General features: G+C 54.1%; 7 protein-coding genes across 7 annotated transcripts; 5 read left to right on the plus strand and 2 right to left on the minus strand.

Annotated features, from left to right (window-relative positions):
• Nucleotides 1-400: 400 nt before the first annotated feature.
• Nucleotides 401-2,199, plus strand: VTN49DRAFT_7737 (uncharacterized protein; the record flags this gene model as incomplete). Its single annotated transcript, XM_069416039.1, has 3 exons — nt 401-538; nt 653-1,433; nt 1,487-2,199. 3 exons carry the CDS (start codon nt 401-403, stop codon nt 2,197-2,199), a joined length of 1,632 nt encoding a protein of 543 aa, XP_069272098.1.
• A 268-nt stretch (nt 2,200-2,467) lies between these two features.
• VTN49DRAFT_7738 (uncharacterized protein) lies at nt 2,468-4,259 on the plus strand (the record flags this gene model as incomplete). Its single annotated transcript, XM_069416040.1, has 5 exons — nt 2,468-2,731; nt 2,795-2,880; nt 2,936-2,953; nt 3,022-3,270; nt 3,344-4,259. 5 exons carry the CDS (start codon nt 2,468-2,470, stop codon nt 4,257-4,259), a joined length of 1,533 nt encoding a protein of 510 aa, XP_069272099.1.
• A 1,736-nt stretch (nt 4,260-5,995) lies between these two features.
• VTN49DRAFT_7739 (uncharacterized protein) lies at nt 5,996-7,894 on the plus strand (the record flags this gene model as incomplete). The annotated part of the gene is made up of 1 exon (XM_069416041.1): nt 5,996-7,894. One exon carries the CDS (start codon nt 5,996-5,998, stop codon nt 7,892-7,894), a length of 1,899 nt encoding a protein of 632 aa, XP_069272100.1.
• A 1,659-nt stretch (nt 7,895-9,553) lies between these two features.
• VTN49DRAFT_7740 (uncharacterized protein) lies at nt 9,554-10,933 on the plus strand (the record flags this gene model as incomplete). The annotated part of the gene is made up of 2 exons (XM_069416043.1): nt 9,554-9,645; nt 9,724-10,933. 2 exons carry the CDS (start codon nt 9,554-9,556, stop codon nt 10,931-10,933), a joined length of 1,302 nt encoding a protein of 433 aa, XP_069272101.1.
• Nucleotides 10,934-11,150: 217 nt separating this feature from the next.
• VTN49DRAFT_7741 (mitochondrial 37S ribosomal protein uS19m) lies at nt 11,151-11,668 on the plus strand (the record flags this gene model as incomplete). Its single annotated transcript, XM_069416044.1, has 4 exons — nt 11,151-11,193; nt 11,274-11,289; nt 11,375-11,557; nt 11,626-11,668. 4 exons carry the CDS (start codon nt 11,151-11,153, stop codon nt 11,666-11,668), a joined length of 285 nt encoding a protein of 94 aa, XP_069272102.1.
• A 255-nt stretch (nt 11,669-11,923) lies between these two features.
• Nucleotides 11,924-12,863, minus strand: VTN49DRAFT_7742 (uncharacterized protein; the record flags this gene model as incomplete). Its single annotated transcript, XM_069416045.1, has 2 exons — nt 11,924-12,358; nt 12,435-12,863. The coding sequence occupies 2 exons, from the start codon at nt 12,861-12,863 to the stop codon at nt 11,924-11,926; spliced, it is 864 nt and encodes a 287-aa protein (XP_069272103.1).
• A 459-nt stretch (nt 12,864-13,322) lies between these two features.
• Nucleotides 13,323-15,977, minus strand: VTN49DRAFT_7743 (uncharacterized protein; the record flags this gene model as incomplete). The annotated part of the gene is made up of 4 exons (XM_069416046.1): nt 13,323-14,621; nt 14,677-15,330; nt 15,387-15,781; nt 15,926-15,977. 4 exons carry the CDS (start codon nt 15,975-15,977, stop codon nt 13,323-13,325), a joined length of 2,400 nt encoding a protein of 799 aa, XP_069272104.1.
• Nucleotides 15,978-16,192: the final 215 nt, after the last annotated feature.

Genomic DNA, 16,192 nt, shown 5'->3' on the forward strand with positions numbered 1-16,192 from the left:
TGAATGATGCTACTTTGGAGGTCATCTTATCGGAACTACTCAATTGATTCACGTGATCCCGGTCTGATAGACAAGCTTATCATCACGTGAAATGGTTTTAGCTGTATCAAGGCGCATCGCAGATGTCTGAATTCGCCGGCCGTTGTGATCATTGATACAAAGAGAGTCTCGGGGTTTTGTACGGACAGTGTCAAATCATAAGATAGCACTGTTGTGACGCAGCTTGGCCATTGCACTACTATTCCTCGTACGGTCAGCGTCAAACAGCATCAGATCGTTCGCCAGGAGACAATAAATTGAACTCTGCTTTCATTCAAATCTCTAGTTCCCAAAGCTCACATCTGTACTCCGAATCCTCTCCGACCAAGATCAAAGCAGAGACATATTTTCGAGACATGCAATGTCTCTTCCCGGCTTAGAGCTCACCGAATCCTCAACCGAGTCCCAATATGTGCCGCCACCGCCAACCCAGATCAGCTTGCGGCCTGGCAGCGAGTGGAGGTTTGAAATCGCTTTTGGAGCGACGGTACGGGTGAAGGTATGTCCCACTGAATTTCTTCTCCATGCCCGTGGCGGAGCGACATGGAAAAAATGGATCTTTGGGGCCAATAATGGGCTAACTCGCGTTTTTTCCTGTGAGGATTAATCACAGTTACTGAGCGGCACCGCAGAGCTTTTTGGAACCGAACTCGCTCAATCGCAGACGTACACCTTTACCGGTACGAAAGCCGCGATTTATACCTGGCATGGCTGCACACTGGAAGTCGCCGCGGGGGAGACCGCCCCTCTGCCGCCTGGGTTCGCGCCTGGCGGTGCGACGTCCAACGGTGCCGAAAACACAGTTACGGGGCGCGGTTACGGGGCAGGTGGGTGCCAGAGCGAATATGTTGCAGAGGACACGCCCATGACGGAGTATGCAAACGTTCACTTTGCACTGGAAACTATGCGGCTGGAGGCGCAGAATGGGGGAAAGGATGGTCCTCGCGTCTTGATTTTGGGGCCTGAAAATGCTGGAAAGACCAGTCTGGCAAAGATTCTCACTAGCTATGCGACGAAATCCGGCCGGCAGCCTATTGTGGTGAATTTGGATCCCACGGAGGGCATGCTCAGTGTGCCGGGCACTCTGACTGCGACGGCCTTCCGAACGATGATCGACGTGGAACAAGGCTGGGGAAGTAGTCCCATGTCCGGACCGAGTCCAGTGCCTGTGAAGCTCCCGCTGGTGTACTTTTATCCTATGCAAAGCCCGTTAGATGCGGAGGGGAATGTGTATAAGCCGATTGTGTCGCGTCTTGGACTTTCGGTAACAGCGCGTATGGCTGAGGATGAGGATGCGCGGGAAGCCGGGATCATCGTCGACACTCCTGGGATTCTGGGACAAGGGAGTGACAAGGCATTAGAGATAATCAATCATATCGTGACGGAGTTTTCGAGTAAGTTTCCATCCAAATCCTTTCCATGCGGCGTGAACCCTTACAAAGTGCAGTATCGGTTATTCTCGTCGTCGGTTCAGAGCGTTTGTACAGCTCCATGGTCAAGAACTACGACCAAAAACCCACATCCAGTGCCTCGGCGACGCACTCTGACGAGCGGATCTCAGTTGTCAAACTCACTAAGTCCGGAGGTTGTGTGGACCGAGACGCGGCTTTCATGAAAGCATTACAGGACGCGCAAATTCGGACATACTTCTTTGGCAATGCCTTGTCCTCATCGTCCGCAAGCATGTACTCGCTCTCCGCAGGCTCCACGAGCAACGGTATCACTCTGTCTCCACATACACAGCAACTCGACTACCGCTCACTGACGCTCTACAACTACGCTTCCGGCGCGGATAGCCTTGCTGAGGACGAAGACGAGGAAGAGTATGACCCCGCTCGCCTCACCACTGGTGCCGACTTCCCGCTGCCCAGCACTGAGCCGAGCTCCGGCACGGCTGACGAAACTCTGCTACAAAAACTGCCGTCATCGGGTCCCATTCCGCAACTGTCGAACACTCTGATTGCCATCACCCATGCCGCGCCGAACGCGCCGCTGAATGAGATCCGGGACGCAAGCATCATGGGCTTCATATATGTGGCCGACGTGGATGCAGAGAAGAATCGACTGCGCGTTCTGGCGCCGCTGGTGGGCAGGATCCCGGCCAAGGCGCTTGTATGGGGGAAGAAGTGGCCGGGTGAGGTCATTGGGTTAGTCGGATAGTGCACTGCCAACAGCATACAGTTGGGTCTATTTGGTGTGAATATATTCTATCCGATTAAAAGGAATGATTCACTGTACAAGATTCACGGTCTGTTGCGTATGTTTAATTGTAGTTCTTTCTTGATACAGTTACTCTCCGTTTGCCCCTTCTCGCTGTTTTCATCCGGCAACCTCTATCGTCTCCTCTTTCGTCCGCTTCGAAACCTATCCAACAACATTGCTATCCATTCTATTCTCGAACTCCTCGCAATTTCTCTCTTTTTCAGTGATGGCGTCGACGGGCTCCTCCCAGCCTACCGCCGAAGCGAAAGCAGAGATGAGCCTCGACGATCATCCACCTAAGGCTGAAGAGCCCTCCATAGAGGAGCAAATCGAGACCACTCAGGCAGATAACGCAGCGTGCACACACAAGGAAGTTGGGGAGCAATCGGAGCAGGAGCCGGAAGCTGAGCAACAAGCAGACAGGGGGAAGAAGGGCAAGAAGAAGAAAAAGAGAAAGTCGCGTACATTCAGAAAGGAGAAGAAGACTCAGGTGAGGACCAACTTATGGTAATATCGTATGGCTCTTACCCACAGAATCTTTGTGGCGGAGTAGAAAAAGCCCACCGGGTTCGAGGAATACTATGTCGATGCGCCCATGACACCGGACGATTACTTCTACGAAAAGGAGATTTACGATACGTGAGTTGTGGCCCAAACGGAGAGAAGGGGGAACTCTGGCTGACTGATTCCGTAGGGGCCGTCCGGCATTGTTGTGAGTAACATCCCTTCTCGCTTGGCCGAGAACGTAGTAGATGGACGCTCATTGACCTGGAATGATAGTCGCATCCAAGAAGCCCTCGTTCGCTATCAGCAGAAACGCCGGCTCACGACGGAGCGAATGCAGGTGTTTGCTCGCTACCTCGTGTATGGCGGCGTCGAGGTTGGTCCGAAGACCTTTGGGGGTGTCACCGAGCGAGAGCTGCAGGAAATGGACAAGGAGAATGTCAACCATGCGCGATCGCAGACGGACATTGGCATTGACAAACTGAAGCTGTCGATTGATTTTGACTTGGTCGTCAAGGGATTCCTGTGAGTTCCGAAGCCTCATCCGTCGTGGATATACCTCACTGATACTAGCGGACGGACTGACTCATTTTTGCAGAACGTCATATTTCCCCGATTTTTTCAACCCGGACGGCGAAGAGATGGTCAAGCTGGCCACAGGGACAATCAAGAATTTCCTTAATTATCTCCTGTATCATGATGTGGTGCCCGAATACAAGGACAACCTGAACGCCGCGCGAGCCACCTGTGATCTAGCAGAGAAACAGCTCGTAGCCAACATGAACTTGCTGGCACAGGGCCCAGGCGACTTCAACAAGGCATGCTCCACGCTCCTGGGCGGGTACCACTTTGAGGCCCACGGAAAGCCGGATCGGAACTGGGCTAAAGGTGAGCAAACACTCCTGTCCCACATGCACGGAACAATGGCACACGACACCGCCCTGAAGACGATGAAGTTTGCCTTGGCTTGCATGTGTTCAGCCGAGCAGGCACTTCGCTTCCACGACCTATCCGAGGCGGGCGAACTGCGTGCCACTCGTATCGACGACGGTGAGGACATGGACGGCTTTGAAGTCATTGCCGTGCAACTGCCCGACAGCAGCGTGTGCGACTTCTATTGCAAGCACGCGCCCGACCTGCGTGTCGTTGGCCGTCTGCATGCCAGGGGTTACCGCGACGAGTCAGCACCGCGGATTGACCTCCGTCCAGGTGAGACTCTTCCGGATCCCAGTGAGCGAACGTTTGAATTCTTCGTCGAGGAGGAACTGCTACGGCTCTGCTATCCCGGCATGAAGGTCATCACCACCATCTGGGAGTTGAATTGCGGGGTCCACTTCTTCGACGAGATTCTCTCGGTGTACTGCTCATTCTACACGTCGCTCTTCAATGAACTGATGATTGGTTGGAGAAATCCTCGGGACCTGACAGCTGAGTCTGCGGGCGAAGGTCATCCGGATGATAGAAACAAAGACGGAACGGCCGGCGAGGGCAATGATGATGAGGTTGGGAGCTGATTGTCTGGCTCCAATGCAGTGCTCAGAAAACGGAAGCCCGATGCCGAGGAACTTTTCTTGGGGCTCTAAAACAGTTACTGGTTCGTCCTCTAGTAGTACTCCTGAAGCTACCTCCGATTGTGCCAGCATCGTACGGTTAGAGAATCATTAAACATCTCCGATCAGCAGTGTGACGCGCGGGATGACATCATCCGATCGATCGAAGTTACCCACTAGGACGATCCTGGGATGAACTCGGGGAGCATACATCACCAATCTTCTTCAGACGTGTTAGATAGTATGCTTCAATCCATATCCATGACTTGCCATGTGCTGACAGGTTGACCGATGGCTGCATTTCGTACATCATCGGATCTCAAAGCATGAACTTCGTTGGCAGCATCTACTACCTGTGGATTCTAACTTGCGTCGACGCCCGGGGAAGAGGAATTCATCAGGCAGGATCACAATGCAGGAGCGGTGAAGAATGGATCAATGGGACCGTTTGCCACAGTGCGCTTATGTAGGAGTATACAGAAAGTCCGGAGTACAGAATTCCCAAGATTCTTGTGGATGATTGAGGCTTGGAGGGCTGAGAGCGAACACCACAGGTCCAAAAGCCAGCTGTGTTCAGTCCAAATTGAAATTCCACAGGGGCGACTTTTCTGCCTGATTGGCTGCCGGAAAAAAGACGGTGGAAAGAAATTAAAAAAAAAGACTCTGATTTTCTGAATTGAATACAGAAAACTCGAGAAAAACCCAAAAGTTCCCTTTCGTCACAGGCAGCCGTGTTTCATGAAACGACCAACATTGGGATCGTCAATCGGCATCACTCATGACTCGGAATCCACAATGAAGTGTTTAGTTCCGACAACAGCCCCGGATGCTTAATCCCGCCTCGCCACGATCGTTGCCCGACCTGTCTGATTGTGAGACGGGTTTCCGCGCCTGATCGTCGAGTGATGAAACGAGCTCCGTGCATCCCAGCAGGACAACCACTGCGAACAAGCCCGCTTACTGGCGCTTGTGGAGCAAATCAGGTGACTAGGGCTGGGTTATGTAATCAGACATTTGGCATTCCCTATTCAGGTAAAGTTGAATCTACTTCGCGCGCTGGCGGGCGCTTCTGCGAGCGATTGCTGTCCAAGTGTCAAGTGTCCATGGATGTAGCACTCCCTCCCAAACGCCATGACTATGATTCACATAGACAACTCGATACTGAAGTGGCCTGAAGAGTAGTGAATTTTCAGGGGGGGATTTTTGGAAAAAGAACAAATCGATATGGCTGTGCTCAGGACCCGCAGGTTGCCTTGCACTGGGCTCTTGAAGCCCAACCACTTGCGAGCCCATTCACGAAACAGAGGCTGATTCGACCCCAATGCCTGATCCGAAAAGCATCCTGAAAACACTTTTCTGCGCCTCTCGTTGGCGTGTTTCTACTATAAATACGGCTGGCCCCTGGAGGTTTTCCCGCCGGGATCAAATCACTACGCTCGCCTCCCTCAGCGCCCTCACTGGCCACTCAGGACTGTACCTCGCGTGCCTCCAGGAGGTTCCGGACGTCTCCTCAACCCCGCAAAGGAAAAAAAAAGAAATGTGTGTCTTGCCTGACGACAATTCTGAGACTTCATTTTCGAATGCGACAGTGACCTCTTGATCCCCGACGTACGATCGCGATCCGTCTCGCGAGTTGCGTGCGTGCTGTTGTTACTGTTGGCCGTTGTTTTTACTCCTCGCTGGTTTCGAGGTGAACTACAATGGCGTCGTTTTGGCACACCCAGCCGCGGAGGCCGCCGATGCCTCTGGTGGAAGATGAATGGGAATCCTTGTCCAGGGAGATAGGCGGCCTGTCGTTGATCGGTGAGAAGCCCGGCTACGAAGGCGCCTGTGAAAGGGGTACTGTTGATCAGTATCCCGTCTTGTTGGCTGTTGAACCCCCGCCCCGGTCGGAGTCATCAAATCCCTCCCTCACCAGCGCATCCTCAAGGGACACCCCGGGCCCAGCCACCCCGCCCCCCGCAAACCCCGTGGTTGACAACCCCAAGTCTTCCAATGGAAACCAGGATTTCCCGCCAGTCGGCGGCTCCAAGTCGGAACGGCCCTCACCCGGAAAGCCCCAGCCTGAAGGAACAGTAGGGAAACCATCCAGATCCCGGAAGCGCCCCACAGTGGCAGAGCTGATTGAACAGAAGCTACGACAGCGCAGAGAACAAAAAGCTGCCGGCCAGACCTCTGGCCAGACTCCCGAGACACTCAGCCGCGATCGGTCCGATGTGGCTCCTCAACCGTCCGTGACCGACCCGGAGTCGCGTCCCAGCTCAGTCAAGTCACCCTCAGACGGAGAGCTACCGGAATTGAAGAGCTCACTGTCTGGAAGCTCCAAGCTCTTTTCCTATGGAGGATTGACTGATGATGCCGGCGGTGAGTGTTATTCCGATGGGATGCCCATAAGCCGAGGTAGCAAGCTGCGTTCTTCCACTTCTCCGGATGAGAGTTCTGGTTCACGGATCCGTAAGCGCGGCCGTCGCGCAGTGACATTTGCCGAGGATACAAAGCCCGCGGACCGTAGCCCCCGTTCCTCTCAATCCAGGTTGCACAGACAGCAGGCCCCTCCCAAACAACCCGCCATCCCGGAAGGACTCCTTCTTCGGCCGTGCCAGCGGTCCATTCCCGTGGCTGGCTTCCAGGACTGGTACACCATCAAAGGCCTGACTCACTTGAACATTTGCCCGGGGTGCATGAACCAAATTGGCAACTCGCGTTTCAGGGACCTGTTCATTCCTAGCCTTCGCCATCCGGCGGAAGTCCCCATTCGCTGCTCGCTGAGTGAGCCCTGGACGAGGCTGGCCTGGATCCAGACCATCAAGAAGGGTTACAACCACTTGGACATGTTGTATGAAATCACCAAGCCGCCATCTGGCACAAGCCCATGCTATGGACGTCGCAGCGTGATCCGGACATGGTACCGCATCATTGACCCAGAGACGGGCGAAAACGTGTCCAAATTTGCCGCATGCGGCGCATGCGTGCGCAATATTCGGATCCTGATGCCGCCTATCGAGCACATCTTCCGCCGGCAGCCGGGGAAGACGGAGCGCGTCTGCGATCTGTCAACCGAGAGTCCACGCTTCGTGCAGTACCTGGATCTGCTTGACGCCGCCGCCAACGAGTGTCAGCGCAACGGGCGGCCCACCACGCCGGACTACAGCCGCTTTGTAGACTACGTGCGGCGAAAGTGCCGCCTGCGTGACTGCCGCCGCGACCGCCTCATCCTCAGCACCTGGCACTACATCCCGGAACTGCCCGAGTTCTCCATCTGCGAGGACTGTTACGACGATGTGGTCCGCCCGCTGGCCGCCGCCCACAAGCCCATCGCGCGCATGGTCTCCCGCTCGGCGCGCCTTCTCCCGGGCTCGGCGCCGAACCGCTGCCGCGAGGCTAGCTGCCAGCTCTACTCGCCTCGCATGCGCGCCCGGTTCCGCGAGGCCGTCCTCAACGACGACTTCCGCATGCTAAAAACCGTGGCGCTAAGGCGCTACGAGGCGGAGAATCGCTGGCGCGAGAGGAAGTTGCAGCTACTGCGCGAGGGGAATATGGGATATCCGCGGGATGTCGATTTGCGGCTGAACGACGAGGAGTGGAAGCGGTATGAGTGAGTTCAGTGAGGGCCTGTTTCCTTGTATTTTCTTTGACTGTCATTTCTCTTTGGCTTGATTTATTTCATTGTTGTCGCGCGTGGAATTTGGCATGTTTGTGTTTTCTGCATCTTGGGTTGCATAGATGGGAGGAAACGGTCGTTTTCTTTAGAGGGAGTGACTTTTGTGCGCCTGGAGCGTTTTGCATGGCTTGGGAGTTCCTGTACTTTGATGTTTGATTTTTGATGGCATGATACCAAGGACTGGTCTTACTGCATGGATGGGCATTTGTTGGGTGTTCGGCCATTCGCTATGGTTTGAGTTCATTGCAAGGCGATTGTGTCTGTTCAGTGACTCCTAGACTGTACACTGCCTGGTTATGAATGATTGATGTTTTTAACTGTACGGTACCTCCGCAAAGATGTAATATAACTTCTACGATCTGAAATCTCGTTTCACTGTCATTTCTAGACTCAATTGGCCATTACTGTATTAAAGAACCCTTCAATTAGAGGGGTTTGGCTATGGATTTTGGTGCATGAAGGTGTCGACTGTCGTCACCCCAACTTCGGGCCTCCAAGCTTGGTATTCGGACTGAAAGAGCTGTTACCAAGGGAACGCGTGGTTAGACCTCGGAATTTCGACACACAGCCTGGACTACGCGAGTTAGAGAATCTAGCTAGGGGGACATCTACGGATTTTCAGATTAATTGGCATATGCTAAAAGGGCCAAGGGAGCAAGCCTATGACAACCAGTTATAGGTACTCCTTCATTCATATTGTTCGAAAGCCCGGTTGCCTTCGTCTCTTGGTGGGCGGAATGCAAGCATTGCCCCGGGGGGGGGTTATTAGACTGGGGTTCCGTCGCAACTGCTTGCTGAGCTGCAGTCTTTGCTCCCAGCTGGCAGTTTCGTATCCTGAACAGCGTGTTCAATGCACTACGAAACTGTAACTGTGGTAAGTTTTCGACAAGGGCTCGGTACGGAGCAGTCGGTACACCAAGTCACGTGATGACCGTTGTACGAATCAAGTATTTCGGGGCAGAGGCGCTTCAATACAAATTCAACTGTACGAGCAGAGGTAGTTAAATTTAGTAGTCGTTTCTCCTTGAGCGAGTGGCTTCGGCACATTTCGAGACATGCATCTAGCGATCCAGTCAGCAGTTGTGACTTGTGAAGGACGCTGCGGAAACAGGTTACTCGTTGGCCTCCATAAATGGAGAGGAAGTTAGGGGCCAGCCATCCTGCAGCTCGCCCTAGGGTGTCCCTAACCACCGGACCAATCCTAATCCAGCTAGATTATAATCACGTGACACGGATCTGATTATGAATGCGCAATTCGGCTCCCCACTGCCGGTTCCGAGGTTTCCCCAGTCGGAGTCAGACCAGTGAAATTAGGCTGGCTGACCGCCGTTGCTGGCGGCCAGCAATCAGCATCCCGAACGGCCAACAACTCCATCGTGTTTGCGACTGGGCATGGCTTGACGACCAGTGCCGCATACCCCCGACTCCTCCCATCCGGTGGTCACATCGCACTATTTTTTAAAAAAAAATAACTCCCCACGATCTCAAGTCCGAGTCGGCTTTTGTTTTGCTTCGTTCTTCGACCTACACCATGTCGTCATAGCTTTCTTAGGCTCTCAGGTTAAATGGCCCATTCGTGATTTTGCTTGGAGAGAAAATGACGCTGCCGGCAAAATCGGATAGTCACAAAGGCCCGGTTTTGGACACCAGCAGTTTCAAGGATGACTTTGCACATGCCGCTGCTGGACAGTGAGTTTATTTGATCTCGTCCATAATTATTTTTTTTTTTCTTTTCGCGACATGGCTAATGACGCGCCTCGTCTCTAGTGATGGGCTTCTCTGTCACCAATCGGGTACGCTCATAGCCAAGCCATGTACCACCCAGGAGGTGGAGTTCTATGAATCGAGCGTATACCATCCCAAGTTCAGGGCATTCATGCCACAATGGTTTGGCACGTTGTCGTCCGGCGATACCCAGCAGCAGCAGATCTCCCTTGCTGCCGCTCAACAACAAGGCGCCATTGCAGTTCAATCCCAAGAGTCGTCGTCCACGTCCGCGCCGCAATCTGCGACGCAGACCCCTGCCACTCCCGCCTCCGATGAAGCCTCTTGGACACCCTCCGGGGGTAAAAAGTTGGAAACAGGAATCTCCATTGTGCTGGAGAACGTCGCAGATGGCTTCAAGCGGCCGAATGTTCTGGATATCAAGCTAGGAGCTCGTCTGTGGGCCGACGACGCGCCGCCGGCCAAGCGAGCTAAGCTGGATGCCGTTTCCAAAGAGACCACGAGCTCGACACTCGGTTTCCGTATTGCGGGAATGAAAGTCTGGGTTGGCGATGGTGCGGCCGAGCCGACTGAGTTCACCAATCCATACCTCACACGACATGAAGGCTGCGAGCGGCCGCAGGGTGAGGTAGTTGAGAAGAATGGCTACCGGCGTTACGACAAATGGTACGGGCGGACATTCACGGCGGACAACGTGAAGGAAGGCCTGAGGACCTTTCTGGCCGGAGCCAAGATGGGGAAAGTCGACCGGTCCAAGCTGATTGCATCGCGGTTGGTGGAGGAGCTGCGCGCCGTACAGCACGTCCTGGAGACGGAAGAGAGCCGGATGTATTCATCCAGCGTGTTAATCATTTACGAAGGCGACCCTGACGCACTGGAGGCAGCCCTAGAGGAAGAAAAGAAGAGAAAAGAGCGGAAACAGGAACAGGCAAGCAAAGACGAAGAGGAAGAAGAGGAAGAGGAGGAAGAAGACGACGGTATCCCCATACCGGGTCTCACACCAGGCGGCACTCTGTCAACTGGTGACGGTAACGGACCAGTGAACATCCAGATCGATCCCCAGACGATCGGCGAGATTGGCGACATTGAGGATGACGATGATGATGACGAACCTGTTATCAAGGTTCACGACCTACGGTTGATTGACTTTGCACATGCGCGCTGGACTCCCGGCCAGGGCCCGGACGAGAACGTGCTGATGGGCGTGCGGAATCTACTCAGGATCATGGAGGAATTATCTAGAGATGGATAGCCGAGTGCTGGCAGCTCGGGGATCTATGACTGTAATAGAACTCATGTAGGCTAGGTTTCCAATAGATACTATGCATATGCATTGAGGCTGAAGTCAACTGGCATCTGAGGCTAGTTTGTTAGCTAGTTGCGTGATTATGTAATCGGCTTATCGACGACGGCATTTGAGCAGCAACTTTCTCTTACGACAACGACGGACAGACAGACCAGCAGACACCATGCATCCAACAAGAGTTCTTCTAAAACGGTCCGTGTGGAAAGGTAAGCTATTTTGCAATCCAAGCCAGAATCACACAACCCATCAATGGTTGATAAACGCAATTGACTAACCACAACACCAGGACCCAACATCGTCCCGTACGTCTTACCTCAGAAAACTTCGAGATACGCATCAAAAGGAACATTCTCTCAAACTAACTACGAAATTTCACTGAATATACAGTCTCCCACTCCCCCGCCAAATCCCCCCTCCGCCGGGTACTCCTGCAATCCGCACACAGGCACGCGCGGCAACGATCCTGCCGAATTTCGTCGGGCTGCGGTTCGCCGTGCATAATGGGAAGGATTATCAGGAAATCACGATAACAGAGGAGATGGTTGGTAGGAAGTTGGGGGAGTTTGTCCCGTATGTTTTTCCTTCCCTTCGAGAAAAAGGCTTCCGGGGTGGTATGCTGATGGGTTATTATGGTGTAGGACGAGAAAGCGGTTTACGTACAAGCAGACGAAGAACAAGTAATCGGGCATGATTTCTCGAAAATACACTGGGAGAGACTGGGAATGGTGTTGGGTGGTTCATTCTGTCTGTACATTATATCTTTGTTGATATTGTTGGATAAAATTTGTTCGTTTCGCATCCTCAACGCCAATTATCCCAGATGTGTATGATATGATACATAAAACGGAAAGAGCCCTGCGCCAGCCAGTCCGACCATCCGTAGAAAGAGCATAGCAATAGAAAAGCAGCTGTATCATCAAATGAAAGAAGGATCCATCACCGGTAAAACTCTCCCCGCTTGACGCTAACACCATACTCCGCAACGGCCATCCCGAGATCTTCCATTGTGAGCACGGTGCGGCCTTGACCGGAGCCTCCCTGTCCTCCACCGCCATATCCGGGTCGCTGGACTCCCAATGTGGTGTTTGCCTTGCCCTTGCCTGTCTCGCCACCACCGGGGCCGCCGGCGCCCGTACCGGGCATGTTGAGCGCCGTTGCGGCACTGAGCCCACCCATCGGGTTGTTCGCGTTGGAGCTGTTGGACGCCCGAATCCGGGAGTACTGGTACGCATCGGCCGCGATGTCTGCGATGAACTTCTGCGTTGCCAGCGCCAGCAGGCGTGCGAGATGTGGCGGAGTCTGATTCGGCCCGTTACCCGGTGGCGGAAGACCAGCAACTGTCAGGTAATGAGCCGTAACGGCATCAGGGATCTAAACAGAAAAACCAGAATCAGCGTCATATATTCGAAACCAAATCAGATGGAGGAGAAAGACAAGGCCAACGTACAATAGGCGCATATTCATCCATCTTCGACAAAAACTCCCGCAAACTGCTTTCCTTCTTAGTCGGCGGAGCCCCTGCGAACGCCGCGACGGGATTCCCCGGCGCTTCGATTCCCGTCGGCAGCGATGCTGTCCCGTCAGGAGCATGCCCGGCTGCATCGCTGCCAGCCGCAGCATTCCCCGACACGTTCATATTGATATCCTGCTCCACCGCGGCGTCGATATCATCCCCCGCAAGGTCGTCCTGATCTTGCTCGGTCTTCACCTGCACACTTTCCCCCGATCCGCTCGGGTTCGGATTGCTGCTCTGCGGATCAGTTGTTGCTGGGTCTTGTGACTGTGATGGTTCTGTTTGTGACTGTTGTGAAGGAGCTGGCTGTTGTTGTTGCTGCTCCTGTGAAGAAAGTGGTTGAGTCGATGAAGGATCAGACATGTTTAATCGATAGACACGATGCGTATTGTCCGTTCTGATTTGCTTTTTTCCCCTTTGTCAGGCACCCAGACAGGAAACGAACGAAAATTACCCTGAAAATACCGCTTCCTCGTCTGATTTGCTGTCCTGATCTTTTGTTTGGTCGTTTGATGGTGGTACAAAGTGAAGGTTTCAGTGGCCTGAATCTCCTGGCAGGAACTCATGTCTTGGCACGCGGAGACTCAGCTATGAGTACATCCATCACCCACAGGACTATACAGAACAGCCGGAAATTACGAGTAACTACTTTGCACTTGATTTGGAAGTTGAGAGTTATGAGACAGCGACGAGGACTGAGCTCGTAGACCCGTAAATTCGACGGTGTCGAGACGATGACTGGTACAGAAAGCGTTCACAAACTATCCCACCTGCGCCAATAACAGCAAATAACTCCATCAACTCCTTGCAATGGAAAACAAGTTACTGAGTGGGCATCTCGGTCTTAACTGGCTCTTGCGTCTGAGGCTGGCCCATCATGTTGCCATGCACTTCCTGGCCCAACGTCTGGATCAGGTTCTGCTCTTCAGCCTGGCTCATCACAGGCTGCTGAGCAGGACCCGGTTGTACACCGGGTTGCACACCCGGCTGTACAGCCGACTGCACGCTGGGTGATGGAGACTGGCTGTGTGTGGCAGGCCCCGGGGGGACTCCGGCTTGCGGAACCCCGGCCTGCGGAATTCCAGCTTGCGGAACGCCTGCAGGTTGCATGCCAGGTGGAGCGCTGGCTTGCATGCCGGGCTGTGCACCAGGTTGTGAGCCGCCCTGTCCGCCACCATTGGCACCAGCCAGCGCCATCATGCCTTCGATACCCTCCACGTGGGCTTTGTCTTGCATATTCTGCTTCTTCTGTTGTTCGCGGGCTTCCCTTTTCGCAGCCTGGCCCGGGGCACGCGTCTTCAACTCGCCAGTCACGAACTTGAGATAGTATGGGACTTCGATGCCGCTCTTCAGGAAGAAGAGCTTCAGGTTTCTCGCCTTGTCCTTGAGCTGCACCTGGTTACGATCCTTCAAGGCTTCGCTGATGGTGCCGCCAGGCCCAAACATGGCGAGAATCTGGCTCCAATGAGGGCCCTTGACACGATCCAGCCCGGCCATGAGGGCATTCTCTTCCTCCGTAGTCCATGGCCGACGCTGACTGGGCAAGCCCGACCGGCGGTTGGAGGACGTAGACTTTGCACTGGCCGCCTGGCGAGCGCGCTCGTAGAGGACTTGCGTCGGCTGGGATTGAGAATAATGTGGAACACCCGGCATATACCCGTAGTTGTTGACCGGGTCGTTTGCCTTGTTGTTGGCATTATCTGTGTTATTCTGCGGCGGCGTGTACTGCTGGAAATTCTGAGACGGAACCGTCGTGTGCTGGAAGGTGAGCTGCGAAGGTTGCTGGGCACCCGGAGTAGGACTCTGAGAATAAGCTTGGCCGTGTACCTGGCCTGGTGCTGTCTGCGGAGCCGGGGTGCTATGCGCAGAGTGCGAGGTGGACGGCACCGTCTGTTGCGCGTGAGCCTGTTGCTGTGACTGCTGCGACTTCCGAATACCATGACCCTGCAAGGCGATTTGAGCTGCCCGCGCAGCGCGCGCGACGAGGTCGCCATGACTGTTGCGATCAGCAGGCACTTCTGGAGGCTGCGTCGAGACAGTGAACTGGCTCTCGAGCGGTGCGCCAGGAGGCTCGTGATGCTCTGCTGTCGAAGTCTGGCGTCCTCTTGTCTGCTTGCGTGACTGTGTTGAGTTAGCCAGCCTGGCCCACGGACGGATGGCGAATCCAAACACGTACCGAATAGTTGTTGATGACGTCAAAGTTTTTGCTAATGTAGGTACTAAGATCCCTCAGGAAGTCCTCCCAGTGGTATTTGTCTGGAAGTGCGCGCATCGCTTCCTCATTATTGATATCGTTGAGAAGAATGTCGCGCCGGGACCGAAGCCGCTTGACGAAATCAGCCTCACTAGGTGCAAGCTGCCGTGATCCAAGGCGTCTTGAGAGCAACTGTTGCTCGATGTTGTCGGGGAAAAGCTCGAACAGAATGTCGGTTCTGGTGCGCGTTCCATTGTTCAGGGAGGCAATGAAAGCCTGTGTCTTGAGTTCCAGGAACAATGCACCTTGAACCTTGAGGAGACGGCCTCCCTCCGGGACGAACACGTCCAGGAAATGGTCATTCAATTCGGCGAAACTGATTTCCTGCGAACCGAAGATGCTGGAAACAAACGAAGCGAGGTTGGCTTTGCGGATGATGTCGACTTGATGCGGCTCTGTAAGATCAAGCTCCGTCGGCGACAGGAACGCACTCTTTGTTGAATACACGCGCTTGGTGTGGTCAAAGAGAGAGCGCATGGTCGCGTAAGCCTGGCCATTCTCTGAATCCGGCTCCGAGACGAAGGAAGTAATATCCTGGTAGGAGGACTTGGCGAGCAGAGAGAGGATTTGAGTGGACTGAGGAGTGGTGGTGTCAGTACTGAGCAGCACCGTAGAGCAGAAAACCCGCATACCAAGTTATCGAGGATTGGCAAACTCTGAATTTTCAGCGACAAGCTCGCCTTCACAAAGGTGACCGGTTTCGATGACTCGGCCTTATCTCGCGCATACTGTTCCTCCAGGCGTTCCGCACGATCCATAATGTTCCCGTAGGCTGCAGCGACTTCCGGATCGGGCGCGTTCCGGTCGGCTAGATCTCCACTGGCCACCTCCTGGCTGCCAGCCCGAGGAAGTTCGGGCGCTGAGCTGGACCGCTCAGATGGTGCCCCCGGCGCACTGCCGGTCTCGGGCTTGGAAGTTTGCAGCTCATCCAGTCCATTTTCCGTTCGGCGCTTTTTATGAGCACGAGGTGATTCAGCGTCGGGCGAGGTCTCAAGGGGATGCGTGGGTTTCTCGGTAGTAGCCGAGTCTGGAACAGTTGTAAGTTGCTGAGTCGCAGATATAGATTGGTCTGCGGAGTAGCGTCATTTGCCGACGCAGATGTCGCGACCGCAACACCCAGCAACGCAACAAAGGGGGAAACAACTGAGATACAGAGCACGCAAGGACTTACCGGAAATCTCATTGCCGGAAGGAGGCGACACAGACTGCACGTCTGCCGACATGGTGACGGGCCACTGGGACTCACCGGGGTGAGCCCTCAATTGATACGATAGGACCGGATGACTCGATGTCCAAGATGAGAAATGAGGGCTTAGGGGTAGGGCGCAGGAGTAGGGTTTGGGAAGAGCGGCTGGTGGAGGAAATTTCTGCACCTCGGATCTTCGGCCGTTTCGGATACGATTGGCCAATGAACGCGTGTTCCATCTCCACACGGACT

This window comes from Thermomyces lanuginosus (genome assembly GCF_041956635.1).
Source record: "Thermomyces lanuginosus strain ATCC 200065 unplaced genomic scaffold VTN49scaffold_7, whole genome shotgun sequence".
In the NCBI taxonomy this organism is placed as follows: Eukaryota; Fungi; Ascomycota; class Eurotiomycetes; order Eurotiales; family Trichocomaceae; genus Thermomyces; species Thermomyces lanuginosus.